This window comes from Desmodus rotundus, chromosome 11, assembly GCF_022682495.2.
Source record: "Desmodus rotundus isolate HL8 chromosome 11, HLdesRot8A.1, whole genome shotgun sequence".
Lineage (NCBI taxonomy): Eukaryota > Metazoa > Chordata > Mammalia > Chiroptera > Phyllostomidae > Desmodus > Desmodus rotundus.
Genome location: NC_071397.1, coordinates 72231007 through 72246503, shown reverse-complemented (window position 1 = coordinate 72246503; position 15497 = coordinate 72231007). Strand labels below are relative to the sequence as shown.

Here is a 15497-nt window from a genome sequence, read left to right as displayed (position 1 = left end):
CTTTTATTGTATTTTTTCATTATCATTCCCACCTTATGTCAGTTTCCCTGCCACAATCACCGCACTATTGTCCATGTCCGTGAGTCCTTTCTCCTTTTTGCTCAGTCCCTCCACCTCCTAAGTAGCTCCCACCCAGAGCTGTCAGCTTACTTCTGAATTGCAAGAAAGACAAATCTAAAAAGAATCCAGTCACTTACGCTACTGAAACAAAGGAAAAAGCGGCCACTTCTGGACATCCATACTCGCTCAACCTCAAATCTACTATTCAAGGGAAATAAACTTTTGCTTTAGCTTTAATTTAGAGACAAATTACCCATTGTAGAATTTTGCTGAGGAAAAGAGTTATGTCCAGCAAAGGCAAATACTCTCTACCTTAATCTTACTTCCCTCCTGTACCGTAGGGTTTCCAGGTCCTGGCGTCAGAAACCTCTGTCTCAGTATGTCCGGGAGCAAATAGATTCCTGGACTGAAATCACAACCAGCCTCCCTCCCACTTCAGACTTCACATGTGGGAAAGTATACGCCAATAAAACAGTCAAAATACATACACATTTTTGAAACCTAGTGAGTTTTGACCAACTCATATTTAAGTATTAATAAAAAAGAATTATATTTTTACATGAACTGTAATAACTGCATTTATTTTTTTCAAAGATTTTGCAGAGGTTAATAAAATGAAATATTCAAAAATACAGTTAATACTCTAAAAAGAGTGAGATTTACAAAAATCCTTTTTAATGTATTTATATGGTAACAAGGTTTATTATTTCATGTTTGCTACATACAATTTGGAGAACTTAAGGGTATATCAAATTGTACATATTCAATAAACTCTCTTGATCCTAAAGTTGCATTTGAATTTGTTGAATAAATAGAATGCTTATTTAGAAACATTAAATGTAAATCATCTTGAACAAGATTCAATTCATAATATGTAAACTTTATTTATTTATTTATTTTAATTAATTAATTAATTATTATTCAGTTACAATTGTCTGCATTAGTGGGGAGAGGGGTTTAAAGGAGCTACCATAATATGTAAACTTTAAAGAAGATATGGTAAAACTTATAGAGTGATTCATCAACTGAGATTTGGGTTAGAATGACCTCTTTAAAACCTGAAGTTATGTGAAAATTTACAGTTCAGTACAATGTAATTTAGAGGAAAAAGAAGACAAACTCACTTCTAAAATCATTTTAACCAAGTCTGTTCCAAATGCTCAATTCCTATGCCTTTCTCTTTCTTACTACTTCCACAGACCATAGACTATTCAAGATCATAAATGTTCTTGTAAGAAAGATTACTAAATTAATTAGCTGGACAGTGATATTATTTAATACTGTAAATCTGTACCAAATAATATCTCTCCTAAATGAAGAACATTTTCATGCGGAGGACCTATAACAGATTGCAAAATAGTTACTCTTCCTGCTTGTCTTTTCTAGAAAACATTCTGCTGCTTCATTTAGACAGTTAACAGAAGGGGCTGGGAGTGAATATTTGGTAAAACATTCCAAGTTGGAAACAATTTCCTCTTGTAAAACTTCTGTTTCATTTTTCAGGGTATGGACAATGATGAGAAAAATTGTTTTAATATAATTGCCTTTGTAATATATTTGGTGGAAAAGGTTTTGATTTTTAAAAATAACTACTATAATATTACCCTAAACTAGTCTGCTTCAATTTTTAGGATTATTCTTTTTTGTATGAAATAAATGGAACCGTATGTTTATTATGTCTTATCCCCCAGTGTGTTCCTAGGAGTAGAAATTATTCCTTCACAGAATTGTAGTAACCAAAGTAAAATTGTACTATTTTGTTTGTTTTGTTAAGTCAATGCTCCCTAGGAAAAAAGAAAGGTGTTGATGACATTTTTTCATTGTTCTTTTTCTTTCTACTCTTGTCAGATCAGTATGCATTCTGTCGATATATGATTGACATGTTTGTCCATGGGGATTTAAAACCAGGTATTCCAAACAATTCTTGTACTTGTCTGTTTTAATAGTCTTTGTTTCTAAGATTGTCAGCTTTTTTTTTATGTACTAAACTGTATTTTCTTTTTTTAAAATATTGCCTAATGCATGGTTAGATCTAGAATAAAAACAATAAAAAGAAGTAATAACTCACATTAGGGCTTTTAATTTTACCTTCTAGTACTGCATGGCCTATTGTAGTTAGCTGAAAGCTAAAAAAAAGTGCTAATATCTTTATATACAAAAATGCTAATATCTTTAATAATATCTTGGAGTGAAAAGTGAATCATTGTTTTATCCTTGGTAGACTTAGAAGAAAAGACCTAAGACAATGAAACTATCCATATTTATTTAGTAGTGAGCAAAATTCATATTAAAATTCATCACATTTTAAATGTTTAATCTCTTTTTTCAAAACTGGTTATCTCACATATGTATAAACTTGGGTTAGTCGCTCCAGAGACCTGCTGCTGATGGAGGTAGTCATCCTTGGAGTTAATAATGCAAAGGAGAAGTATATTTGTACTTAAATAAGTTTATCTATCATCTCTTCTATCTTTGTTACTCAGAGTGTAACAAAGAATTCTTTATTAATGTCTTACTTAAGAATGAGTAACTTGATTGCCCATGCTATGTCTTTAAAAATATTTTATTGAACTTATTGGAGTGATATCGGTCAATAAAAGTATACAGGTTTCAGGCGTACAGTTCTATAACACATTATTTGTATATCGCATGGTGTGTTCACCACCCCAAGTTGAAGGAGGCTTGATTTGTGCTATGCTTTTTGCAGATTTAAAAGTTGATAATATTATGGAAATATTTCTAAAAAGTTGCTATCATTAAGGAAAGAGCTAATTTACATTAGCATAATTGAAGCAGATTGTTTAAAGAAAGCTGTATCTTGGTTTTCCAAGTGTTTTTATGGAAATCTTTATAAAACGTATCATTATAATTTATGCATGTATTGGCAAATAGTCATATCATATCTAGAACAAGTATATAATACATCTAGGTCCTAGAAAATTAAAAGACCACGATAACTTTCACTCCCAGGAAAAATTTATTTAATTCCAGTAACTTATTCATGTCTTCTCCCCCCTCCTCCTCTTCTCCATTTTCTTATTCTTCTTTTTTATTTTCTTAATGAGTTAGAAACTGAAATGAGAAGGGAAACACTGAAAAACATGATAACTCACTTAGTAAAAATGATTAGTGTTAACATACATGCACAGAATCATAACGAAATTAGATGGAAACTTAGGAAGATAGTTTAGTGGAAACACAGGCAAATAGAGGGCTTTGGACACAAGTACAGACATAATTCTTGACACCTTCTTTTTTAACATTGGACCTTGAGCAAATCATTGAACTCCACCTGACCTCCAGTGTTCATCATTTTAATTTGAGATCATAGTAACAACCTTGCAGAATTGTTGACAAAGCATCTAACAGATGACAACAAAATACTACTATAGCTATACTTTTTAATTCATTTCACCACTGCCTGTCCACGTGAGCATCTCACATAAAGGAAAACTTCTCAACCTTGACAAGTACCAGTTTATATACACTATTAATTCAATTTTAGATAACAGATTTATTGCCCAATTTATTCAACTGTGATAGTTTAAGAAAGTTATGTTCTACACATATTTTGCTTTTATAAGATTAACTAACTGTTTACTTACATACCAGATGAATCTGTATTGTTGATCATGAGGATTTAAATTCCATTATCTGAGGAAAAATTGTGTTCTTGCGCTACCTAATTTTTTTATATTAGCTACTAATTGATCATAAAATATAACTTCTAACAAAATCACAGGGCACAAAGACCATACATGTCCAAAGTCAGTGAGAGATGCTAACAGCTTAACAGTCATAATGTCAACCATTTCTTTCTGAAAATTTAACAACATATTATGGTCAGAAAGAACAGTGAAACCATCTCTGCAAAAGTTAAGGGAGGGTTTCTATAAACAATACAGGGAAGCCCTTCTGAAGTCACATGTGAACATTCTCTAAACGGTTGTAAGTTCAGATCTTAGCACTGTGCTACTACCTTAACTCCCCAAAATAATTCCAAAGTGTTAGAGGATTGGTTTTCCTAATACCATTCATTGACTTTCCAATTGCCTTGTTAATTTATTTCACCTGCCTTCATTTATGCTTTTGTAGGTTTGTTGCTATAATGTATGAAAAATTAAAGAATATGTAGGTCAGTAATTTTTTGTGGGGGGGGGTGAGAATGTGGAAAGGAAGGACCTGGAAAAGGAAAACCTGTATCACCGGCATGCTAAGTCTCTTGCTTCATGTAGCAAATAATGTAAAACTTTATTAATGTACAGGAGGAAAATTAATAATGTTATCTTTACTGGTGAGATAATACATAAGAAAGAGTGAAAAGGCATATAATAAAGCTTGCATTTTGAAAAATAAGGAATGAGAAAAAAGATTTAACCTGGGCATATTAATTTGAAAAAATGTGAGTGGTAAGACTTTAACTCTGACGGACAATTAGAGAATAACACAATTCCTGCTAAGTTTATTGCTCTTCACATATCTGGTATTTATAAAACATTTGTGCTTCCATCTGTTTCTGTTTGGGATTCCTGGAACACCTGTTATTGTTTAGCTAAAGTTTATTACTAATTATTGGTAATGAGTTTTTTAAACTATAATTTAATTTTTCCCTCTGGGATATAGTATTACCTTTGCATAATATTGTTGAACCCTCAAAAGTATTCCAAATTACCATTCAAATTTGAAAAACCTTATTAATGAAGTGTGCTGACACCATGACATAAGTCCCATGACCCACCTTTTTATCTTTTAAATAGAATACTTCTAAGATAGTCTTAACGTTTTTTTAAAGCTCAGATTTTGTCTGTACACCTGAAGGTGAGCCAAACTGCCCTTTTTAATTCTCTGCAGTAACAATCTGCACCTCAATTACAGGGATTATTTTACTAAGTCAGCGTAAAGTATAAGGATTCGATCATTTTGTTGTGTCTAAAATTCTACTGTACTGGCTCACTCTATATTAAGGTGAAAAAATAAGAAAAAGCTGCTTAAATCTAGAAGTGAGTGTGTGCTACTAAGGCTGGTCCTATGGTAATTGGAGAAAATATATATCTAAAATGTGTACTTTTAGGGGTTTTGTGGACACTGAAGAGCTTCTCTCTGCAGAAATACTTTCTTTGCTAACTTTTAATGACCTAACACCCCCATCATCAGATCTCTTGATTGTTCAGGGGTGTCCATGCTGTGGCCTGCAGACCACATGTGGCTCAGGATGATTGTGAATGAGGCCCAACACAAAATCATAAATTACTTAAAATATTATGAGATCTTTTTGTGATTATGTGTTGCAATGTATTTAATGTGTGGCCCAAGACAGCTCTTCTTCTTCCAGTGTGGCCCAGAGATGCCACATGGTTGGACACCTTGGTAGATGGTCACTGTTACAGGATGATCTGTTTTAAATAGCCCCTAACGTATCTTAAGGAGGGGGTGGGGCAGTGGGAAGGGTGGGGAGAGAAGGAGAGAGAGAGAGAGAGAGAGAGAGATCCATCCTGTCCTCTGATTATGGCTGTCTGGAAGCTGGTAACTCCCACGTTTACCTTGGGCCTCTCGTCGTCTAGTTGTCACTATCTTATGAGAGTGCTATTAAGACTGGTTAAGGCAGACATTAGCTGCAACACTGAGACTCAATTCACGGTATTTTGTGTGTGCGTGTGTGTTTTAAATTTCTTTTGGTTTTTAGAAATGATAATACAGGCAGGCAAAATATATTCTTTTAGATTTATCTTTATCAACTGTCAAGTAACTCCAATTTTTTTTAGTACTTTGCATCTATTTACCTTTTTCTTAAGTGACAGCCATACCAACAGTTGTTGTTTTTTTTAAGGTAGGGTCTTTAAAAAGAAAATCATGATCTTGCTAGGCATTTTTGTATTTCCTTTTCACCAACTTCTACCTGGGCCAAATGAATTGCATGCATTGCTCTGCAGAGTCAACCAAGTAAACAAATTTCTCTAAGTAAAAATCGCATGGCTCACAGACCTCTTTATACTTCCTGTAGATAAATACATCAATTTAAATTTCCAGTACAAGGCCCAGGGCTAATGCTTTGGTTTAATAATTGTGACACTTTTCTTTTTCAGCTTTCTATCTCTGTAGCCATTATGATTAAAGTTCAATACAAGTTCAAGTTTATTCCTTAGAAGTTATTCAACCATTGCAATTCCAACTACTATCTCACTTTTACTTAATCCAAGATTTATGTCAAGGAAATTTATTCCACTTCCTGTACGTGTTTTTTTAAATAGAAGGTATTCACCCATCAAAATTTTATCTGACTACAGTAAGGTATGTTTGGCAGCCTGTGTTCTGATGTTCCAATTCTATGGGCTTTAAATCCATAGCTAGACAGAGCCTCAAGGAAATAATACTCTCATTTTATTAAGATCCTCCTCTTAAACTGCAGTGGTGTTCAACTGCATTTTTGGTTTGATCCTGTGAGAGCAGGTCAAATGTAATTGTATCAGATTTACTCTTATTTAATGACTTAATTTAATGGATTTCAGAGCTCAACTGTTGGTATTGGAGAAAACTAAGTAAGATTCAGCCATGCTTCCCACTCCTCTAAAAAATACTGCTTCACAAAAACATAATCACTGTAGTTCCAGACATCCAATTATTTTCACAAAACAAAAGATTTGGAAGTGTTGATGTATACTCAATAGTATTTGTTGAATTCCTAGGCAAGCTGATAGTCCAGAAAAAAGATGAGATGGCATAAATAATTTTATAACTAAGGATAACTTCATAAATATGCTATGTAGGCCCAGAAAATATGCATGCTAATCTCAGTATAGTAGGAATAAATAGTTATATCCAATAACCACCTGGACCTCTGAATGGTTTTTCAAATATTTTAAATCATTTAGAAAATTGTTATAGAACCAAGGATAAAAAGATAGTAAAATCTTTTATAAGAACTTAAACATAGCAAAGCTAAATGTTTATTTCATCAATTCCCTGATTTTGAAGGGTTATGTACTCCAAATTGAAAACATGTATAGAAAGAATTAATTGCTCACCAACTATAATGGATAAACTCACACTGTATTTATTTACAGATACCAATTCCAGATTTCAAATACATCTGTATTAAGTTCTAGCATATTTTTACTTGTATCATCAAAAGCAACAGTTGAATTTTTGAAATCTTTGATGGCTCCTAATTTGGTTGAAAAGAGTGTATCCTTTTCATTTTAAAATTGCAAAATATTTTATATTTAAATTTGTAAAGATTAATTAGAATGATAAATCTAATGATTTTTTTAAACGTATACATCATCAATTTTCTTCTTATACCTGCCTTCACATTTCTTCAGCATTTGTGTACTAAAACCATAAATTTTGGCGCGCCAGTTTTATAAAAGATCTCTACAGAAAAGAGACCTGCAACATGTCCTTTTAACAAAATTGGACACTTCAGGTTCTTGTCACAAAATATTGCATGATCAAGTCCTTCTAGTTGAAGGACTAATTGAATGAGAATATCATATTTCCTTTTTCAGCCTTTGAAATGTATTATTCACTTGATTCTTGAATTTGAGAAAATATACTGTCATCTGAAGATTCGTGATCTGAGATTTCACTTGAATGATTAGTTTCAATTTTACCCTAATCATTAAAGTTTAGCATACTGCTATCTGTCTTTTTGAATTCATCTTCTGATTTATCTAAATCACTGAAGTATCTTCCTCTCTCGATTTTCTTCACTGTGGTTATGGATGGAAAAATAAAAATTCTAAATTTTAAACTGTGTTCAGTGAAACTAGAAGTAGATCATAAAAATGCCTTCAAGCTTCTTTTATGCCTCTGGAACGATGATGCACTGCTTCCACTTACCTGTGGAACAATACATGAGAATTTATTTGATAATCGCATCATTCTTCTGGGCAATTCTATCATTATTCTATTTTTTTATTATTTTAGTCTTTTTTAGCATTGTTGGGAATAATTGATTAGTAATAATGAAATAATTCCTAACTTGATGAAATAGAAAATGTTCAAGATATATAGACACAATAATATCATAAAGATTCCATAATGGGTCTTGGATTTTTAAATTGCTCAAGGGTGCCACATGATGATTACAAGATACAATGAGTTTTATTCTGTTTTTAAAAATAAGTAATATTTTATTTGTTCCTTGGAAAGCCTATAAGAAAATATAAGATAAGACATGTCAGTCTCTATAAGCAATTACATTTGCTCAAAAAAAGAAACTCAAAAGCTAAGATTGGCTCCAGTGGAGCCTGGTAGTACACCAAGAAGCGGGGGAACAAATGTGAGGGTCACATAAGCCAGGTCAAGTTCTTTGACCATGTATTTTTATTTTTATTTTTGAATCTCAGTTTTTTCATAACATTGATTTCTTAAGGTTGTTAAAATTGCAAAATAAAATATGTACATGCCCCACCCCACAATTTTTGGTTTTCTCTTTTACTGTTGAAGTTTATTGAAAACCTGTAGTGCGTCTAGTGTGACATATCAGAGAAGACCTTATAGAAAAAAGTAAAAATTGAAATGGGTCTTGAGATGTTGATAGGACATGCCTATGTAAAATTAAGGATAGAAACACATAAGACTGAGGAGATTATTAATTAAGGCACATAATCGCAATATCTTGAAATGTTCTTTTGTGACGATCAGTTGTTGAGTGTTTACTCTGCTAGGCTTTTCAAATAATCTTACTTAATTCTTATAAAACCTCCTGTCTTATAGAAGAGAGGTTTGAAGTATAGAGAGTTTAAGTGTTTCATCCTGCAGATAGGGGATTCAATCCCAGGCCTGCTGAATTCCAAGGCCTTCAGGAACAAGATCAAATCTCCCTGCTTCTCAAACATAGATGGGAAAACTGCAAGCAGCTCAATTTGGTTGGTGCTCGGGGAACCTAGAAAGAGAAACAGAATGAGAAACATTGTGCGAGATGGTTTAGAGAGAGCGGAATTGGAAAGACCAGTTAGGCTAAGTTCAAGGAGAGAAAGAAAAGCTTGATTTTAGGAGATGAGATAGAGAGGATTATGATGGATTCAAAGATACCACAGACGCAGAATCGTGGGATTTATACATTATTACAGATACAAAAATAAGTAAAGTAAAAAATTATTCAGAGATGATTGGCCTGAAAAGCCAAAATGATGCCCTAAATATGAAGTAAAGGAAGAGAGTCAAAACTCTCCTCCTAGAGAAGTGGGCTAGAGAAGTGGGGGGCGTGGGGTTCGAACTCGTCACCTATTCCTAAAGCCACACATGGTATTCAGTTCAAAGGGGACTATGAAGATTCTCATCCAAACATTATTTCTTAAGCACCTGCTAAGTGCCGAGGTTAATACCAGGCATTTTCACAGGCTTTACTCATTTAATTTTCAAAGCAAACTCTGAAGTAGGCGAACAGGGGATCAAGTATGGAGTTTCTGTCAGCGGCGGAGGTGGGATTGCCAGAGGCGGGAGTGAAGAAAGTCAGTGTACAAATGCTGAATATCTTTTTCATGTGCAGCAGCCCCGTCTCACTACAGCAGAGAATAGAAGAATAATGAAAGGTGATCCCTAACTTTAACAACTGGAGTCATTTGAAAGAGAAAAGAGAACAAATATATAGTAGAAAACCTTAAACCTGAGTTAGATTTCATTATACAGATACTAAATGTTACAAGTTTCAGAGGAGAGACATCTGTGATTCCCTGACATTAGGGAAGATAGCATGCCTGTAAAACTTGAAAGATGGATAATATTTACCTAAGTGGTAAATAACACATAGAGCTTGCTTTCTATATGAAAGAAAAAATGAATGGGACTTGACATAGCAGTAGGTATGAAATTCATGTATTTATATGACAATGAGAATATCAGACTGGCAAGAGGATACATTAGGCTTAGAAAGCATTGGGAAATAAGGCCTGAGAAGTTTGTGATGACTGATTGCAGACACTTGGTCAATCGGGCAAAACTGGAATTTGACGTGGAGGAGACTTTTTGAATGATTTTAAATAGAACGCTGGCATGACTCCAGCGTTTGAGAATGTGATCAGGCAACATTCTAGTTAAGTGATTGGAAATGGGATGGCATTTGTGAAATATTGCTAAAACTGGTAACTCTAAACCACGGTGTGGACGGAGGAAAGGACAAATTCACTAAGCCGTTGTTCAGGTCGTGGGACCCATATACAGTGACTTAAGAAATTAATATTGCAACTCAAAATGCTACAAACTCTTTTGACAGTTTAAGTTCATACTCATACATGTGGTAGAAACTTAAATGAGGTCTGGACTTAAATGAGAACAGTGAAATACGTGTGACAATTTACTAAAAGCACAGAGCAGTAAGGAAACTGTCAGAAGTGGACCTGTTTATAACCTAAACTGGAGAAAGAGCTCCCTTTCCTACCTTTGATGGTTTCCGTTGTTGTTTTGCATTGTTTTATTTTCACTCGTCACAGGTAGACATTTCCGGTAGCGAGAGCAGGTGGGTAGGCACCTATGCTCTAGATCCAGGCTGCATGGATCCAACCGAGGCCCTATCGCTCCCTTGAATATGACTTAGTCAGAGCAGTCGGTCTCTTTAGGCCTCCATTTCCTCCTCGGTCCAAGGAGGCTGATAAGAGCAGTGCTGCAGAATGAATGAGCGGATGGCCAAAGTGCACGAACGCACCGGTGGCTTTCTGAGTGTTGGCTATTCTTTACTAATTGAACACCCGTCTAAGAGTTGTTACAGGTCGAATTTTCTTAGGGGGAGGAAAATATTGTTTTTCAGAACCACATCAACAAATAATTTACCAGACCAGTTTTGTTCATTCGAGCCATCTTGATGTCCTCTAGTTTTGGTTCTAGTGTCTATAAAATGTGGATAATAATTACACAATTTATAATGTTATATTGAGGATCATATGAAAAAATTCTGCATCACATACACTTAATGATTTTGGTTATATGTCTTCTGGAAGAGTTCTAAGAACCATGCTAGATTCTGCAGATATAGCAGTTAACAAATATCCATGGCACTGACTTCTTTACAGTGGGATAATAAGCATTACTTAATAGGGTTAAGGCATGGATTAATTCACATCCACATAAGCATCACACATATAGTTAAAATACTACCTGACATAGTACTGAAATAGGACTTGTTAGGTAAACATAACAAGGCCTATTTAAGATTATAGTGATGGGAGGGGTTGGGGGGTGTCCAAATATAACAAAATTTGTTTTTTCTACCCAGCATTCTCCGTATCTTTCTAATCTAATTGCCGTACATCCTTATCATCCTCTTCTTAACAAGTTTTGCTTTTCTGCCTTATCTATACTTTCAAGAAACATTTGCCTTTAAATCTCTACTGCCTCATACCTCACCAGATACATGAAACGTTTTTTAAATTGGATTCAAGATGTATACTATTCATCTCATGGAAAAGTTATTGATGATCATCCCAGAACATCCCTCTTTATTCATTCCTAGAAAGAATCTTGTTATTTAAAACACGGACAGGTTTCTAAGCACTGCAATAAGCTCTTTATAAAGATTATTTAAAGGAGTTATTGGCACTCTCTCTAGAGACAGAGGCTCAGAATTAACAAAGTCGGGCTTGCTTTTTGCATCATAAACTGCAGGCAGCATACAGAATTAGACAGAAGTGACAGAAAAAAAAAAAGGAGAGAAAGCCTACGCTTAATTACAGGCATGCAACGTTCCTGGGCTGGGCATGCCCCCAGGAGAGTTGCCTTCTGATTATCTGAAGTCTGTGGAAGCTATTCAAGATAAATGTAACAGATTTTTTCATATTTGTCTCAATCAATCCATTAAACACTCTCGTTACTATAAATAACTGGAATGTACGCAGAAATGGATCCAAGTGCTTCTGACCAGCTGTGATTCCTCCCACGCTGCCACCACTCTCTCAGTGCACTTCATGTGATAAGAGACTTTGGGTCGGCGGAGACACTTAGTAACTAAGACTCTTCTCCCTATTCTACAATGTTCCTGTGACTTTCATTTCTTTGTGTCCGTGAAAGGGAATGAAATGAGAGCCCAAGTTTTCATTTTCCCCACATTTCCAGGATTTTCTCTCCTACCCTTTTGAAAGAGGTGTCAGATTCTAGAGGAATAGCTTTGCTGTGAGGGGGATTTCGTTAGAGTGTCGTATGGGCCTGGCCTTGTTACTCTTAAAGGTTTGGACATGCTGTCAGACAACACGTTCCTTCCCAGGTATCCTACTGGGACTATTCAAAGCACGTTCTAAAATAGTCTGAAAAGGAACAAATAATGCAGAGCAATTTGAATTATTGCATGAGAAGCAAGGAAAATTAAGGCTAATCAAAGAATTATCAAACTAATTAGGTGTTATTTATTAATGTGTCATGTCTTGTAATAATCTTATCTGTCACTTTATATGCAAGAGTACAGATTTAAAGAGCTTTCTAGTAATTATGTGAATATATTCCCCTAGTGTAACTCGAAGTTTTACTTGGGTGGCCCAGTAGACAAAGAAGAGAGAGCCTAGGACTTTCTGACCATTTAAATAAAAACCTTATTTTAAACATAGTAATAATAAGTATGTCCCCTGCCCATTTTGTATAACTAATTGTAAACGAAGTGGCTTGATATAACTACTTTCAGAGAAAGTAGTTACCTATTTGATAAACCAATATTTCTCATCCATAGCTTTTTTCCCTATGTAGGAGGTTTGTGCAAGATGACAATAATGAATTTTGCAATATTGTCATTAATGTTCAGCCAGTTGTTCAGTACTGTTTGGCGAGTTTTATGACTGCTGTTCTGGCCCAATAGGCTTTATATTTTGGTTTTCTGAAGCATTCTATGTTGAGGCAATAATATTGTTCAGTTATTCCCACATAGTAGTAATAATTCTTCCACATCGGAAGACACTAATTTTTGGCTATTTATATCCCCATCAACGTCCAGTTGATCCACTCAAAGTCATTCTATTAATCACCTTTCAGCAGTTACTGGGTCCCTAGTATGTACTCAGTGCTAACGGTCATAACATGAGCTTTAAAGCAGGAGGTAACAATCTAGGCAGAGATTATTATAATAGAACAATGAACACTGTAAAGTGGTTGGGGGAGAAAACTGGGAGAAAGTACTAAGTACTAAATCACATGATGTAGGTTTTACTCACTATAGATGTCCAGAGAGAAGAGGGCCACAGGGTGGACAAGCTTCCCAGATGTGTAATCCTAGTATTCTGCCCATGTTTATCTTCAGCTTTGTTGTGATTGTTATTGCTCATTGTTTACAATGAGTTTTATACTTTTTTCCTAATTAGGTGATCAATTTTTTTCACCCCAAGAGAGAAAAAAACTGTAGTGATATAATTAGGTGTGCTTTTTAATTAACGATGCCAAGTGAGAAATCAATACAACAGTAAAAATTCAACAAGGTATGTTTCACCATATAGATGTCACTTACCCACTGTGTGTTCTTTCAAATTAGACCTCGTTACATGTCAGGGTCTGTCCTTTGTCACTTACCCTTAATTATTTATATACATCTTTCACATCCCCACTATGCTATTTCATTCAATATTTCTGCTTTATGTTTGATATGCTGCTTTCCTGAAGGAAAAATTGTCACCTACAAACCACTTTCTATTGAAACCATCCACAGTTTTTAGGTAATAAGCACATGTTTAGTAGACAAGACTCATTGTAACAACCGGAATCTCTTAAAGAAAGTGAGGAAGGATAGAGAGAAAGAGGATCAAATTGTCATATTGACACACTGTGTGAAAAACAGATGATTCAATATTCTCTCATATGGCAGTTGCATAAGATGTAAACCTTTTCAATTTTCTACTACTCATGACAATAATTACATTAATAATGATTCCTCCCAGAGGAATACTATTTTTAATTACAAATAACCTCCTGGCAGACATCGGATAAGCAGTGTGTATTGTTTTAAATGACAAAATAATATCAATTATACACAATTTAAAACAAGAAGAGCAGTTGGATGACTTCTAAATATATCATTAAAGTGAGAATGTATTTGTGAATTTAATTGTGGCACTAAGCCTATTAAACAGTGATTATTAACATGTTCCATTTTATCCTTTATCTAGTAAGTACAAGCATTGAAATATTAAATTTATGTTGCATGCCTATAATTGACAAGGTGTAGAGTTTTATCGTCTTTATTAAAGCACCTAGTAGAAAATTTCCCCCTAAAACAAAACATCAGCTTCTCTTTTCTTTTCCTGAGCTACATTTCAAAACCGAAAGTTCTCCTTTTAATTGGTTCTATGGTTCTTCCTTAGGCTTTTCATGTCTCTTTGAATCACTTATGAACATGAAATATTGTCAGAGACAATTTAAAAAAGAGAGAGAAAGAAAAGAAATGTTCCCACAGGTAGAGACAAAGGGTAGCATAGTTGCAGAATCCTTTGCCATTGGCAAGATGGGTGTGGTATGGAAAGAGCTGACTGGGGTGGCTGGAAAGTGCCCAACTGATTTTATTTTATGTGAATGACATTCCTGTATAGATGAGAAGCAACCCTGTTTTTCAAATGTCATCCATTCAGTAGCTTAAGAAAAGAATATCCTTGCCTTTGAAAATAGGAAGAAAGCAAATTCACAAAAAGCCTTGATTAGCTTTTCTGCATCCAACCTTTCAGGATTTGTGAGGACTATCAGAAATGATACAGATGACAACGTTGATGAAGATGATGATAAAAAAATTACCATTTATTGAGTGCTAATGGTATGCCAGGCACTGTGCTAAGCTCCAGACATGGGTCATCTCATTGAATTCTCACTAAACTTTAGGAGGAGGGATATAACCTGTCTCCCTCATAGACAAGAAAACTGAACCTAAGGGGAGTTGTGAACTTTGCTCAGATGGCTGGATATTGTTTCTAGCACCGAAGGAAGAATAACAAATTATCCCCTATGTTAAAAACATAATAAATAGGTTTTTTAAAAAGGAATAACCACATTTTAGGTTTTCTTTTTTCCTTTTTTTCACTTTGTTTTCTAAGGGGTATTATTTAATAAACAATCACAATCTTTGTTCCCCTTTTAGTGTAAATTGCACATAGAGACCTAAATCTTGCTGATACAACTAGTAAAGAATGCAGGCAATCTGCTGACAACATTTAGCTGTCTTTGTTGGCTGGTCAGTGAAAGGAATCTGCAGTGGAAACCACAAGCAGAGTGGACCATGATTCCATACTCAAGAGCACAAAGGACTTGTAACTAAAATTGCTGAAGGAATCTTGGATTTGGTTTACTTTCACATGTCCTGGGTGTCTATAAACCAGGTGATAAAGCCTGATAAAATATCACCCAGTTCTTCTATTAGTTCTCCATGATATGTCCATTAATAATATAATTTTACTATAATGTAAAATTCTGCATTTAAGATGTTTTATTTTAAAATGATATGATTGAATATAGAATTTCAAAGCATAATATAACAATACAAT

At 34.5% G+C, this 15497-nt stretch overlaps 1 protein-coding gene and 1 long non-coding RNA gene across 5 annotated transcripts in view; one reads left to right on the top strand and one right to left on the bottom strand.

The window, feature by feature from the left end:
- TRDN (triadin) overlaps window positions 1-15497 on the top strand; it is a 306741-nt gene that overhangs the window by 97769 nt on the left and 193475 nt on the right. Inside the window, exon 9 of the mRNA XM_053914068.2 lies at window positions 1909-1968. Coding sequence (XP_053770043.1) covers window positions 1909-1968 — 60 coding nt within the window. The remainder of the gene's footprint in view (window positions 1-1908; window positions 1969-15497) is intronic.
- The window catches only part of LOC123478837 (uncharacterized), a 30367-nt gene continuing 17336 nt past the window's right edge, over window positions 2467-15497 (bottom strand). For 3 of the 4 annotated variants that reach the window (XR_008425577.1, XR_008425578.1, XR_008425576.1), the window contains one exon: window positions 8146-8947. This is a non-coding gene — a long non-coding RNA (uncharacterized lncRNA). Of the gene's footprint in view, window positions 3133-8145; window positions 8948-15497 lie in introns of those variants that run through there. The other variant, XR_008425579.2, reaches the window with a different exon arrangement.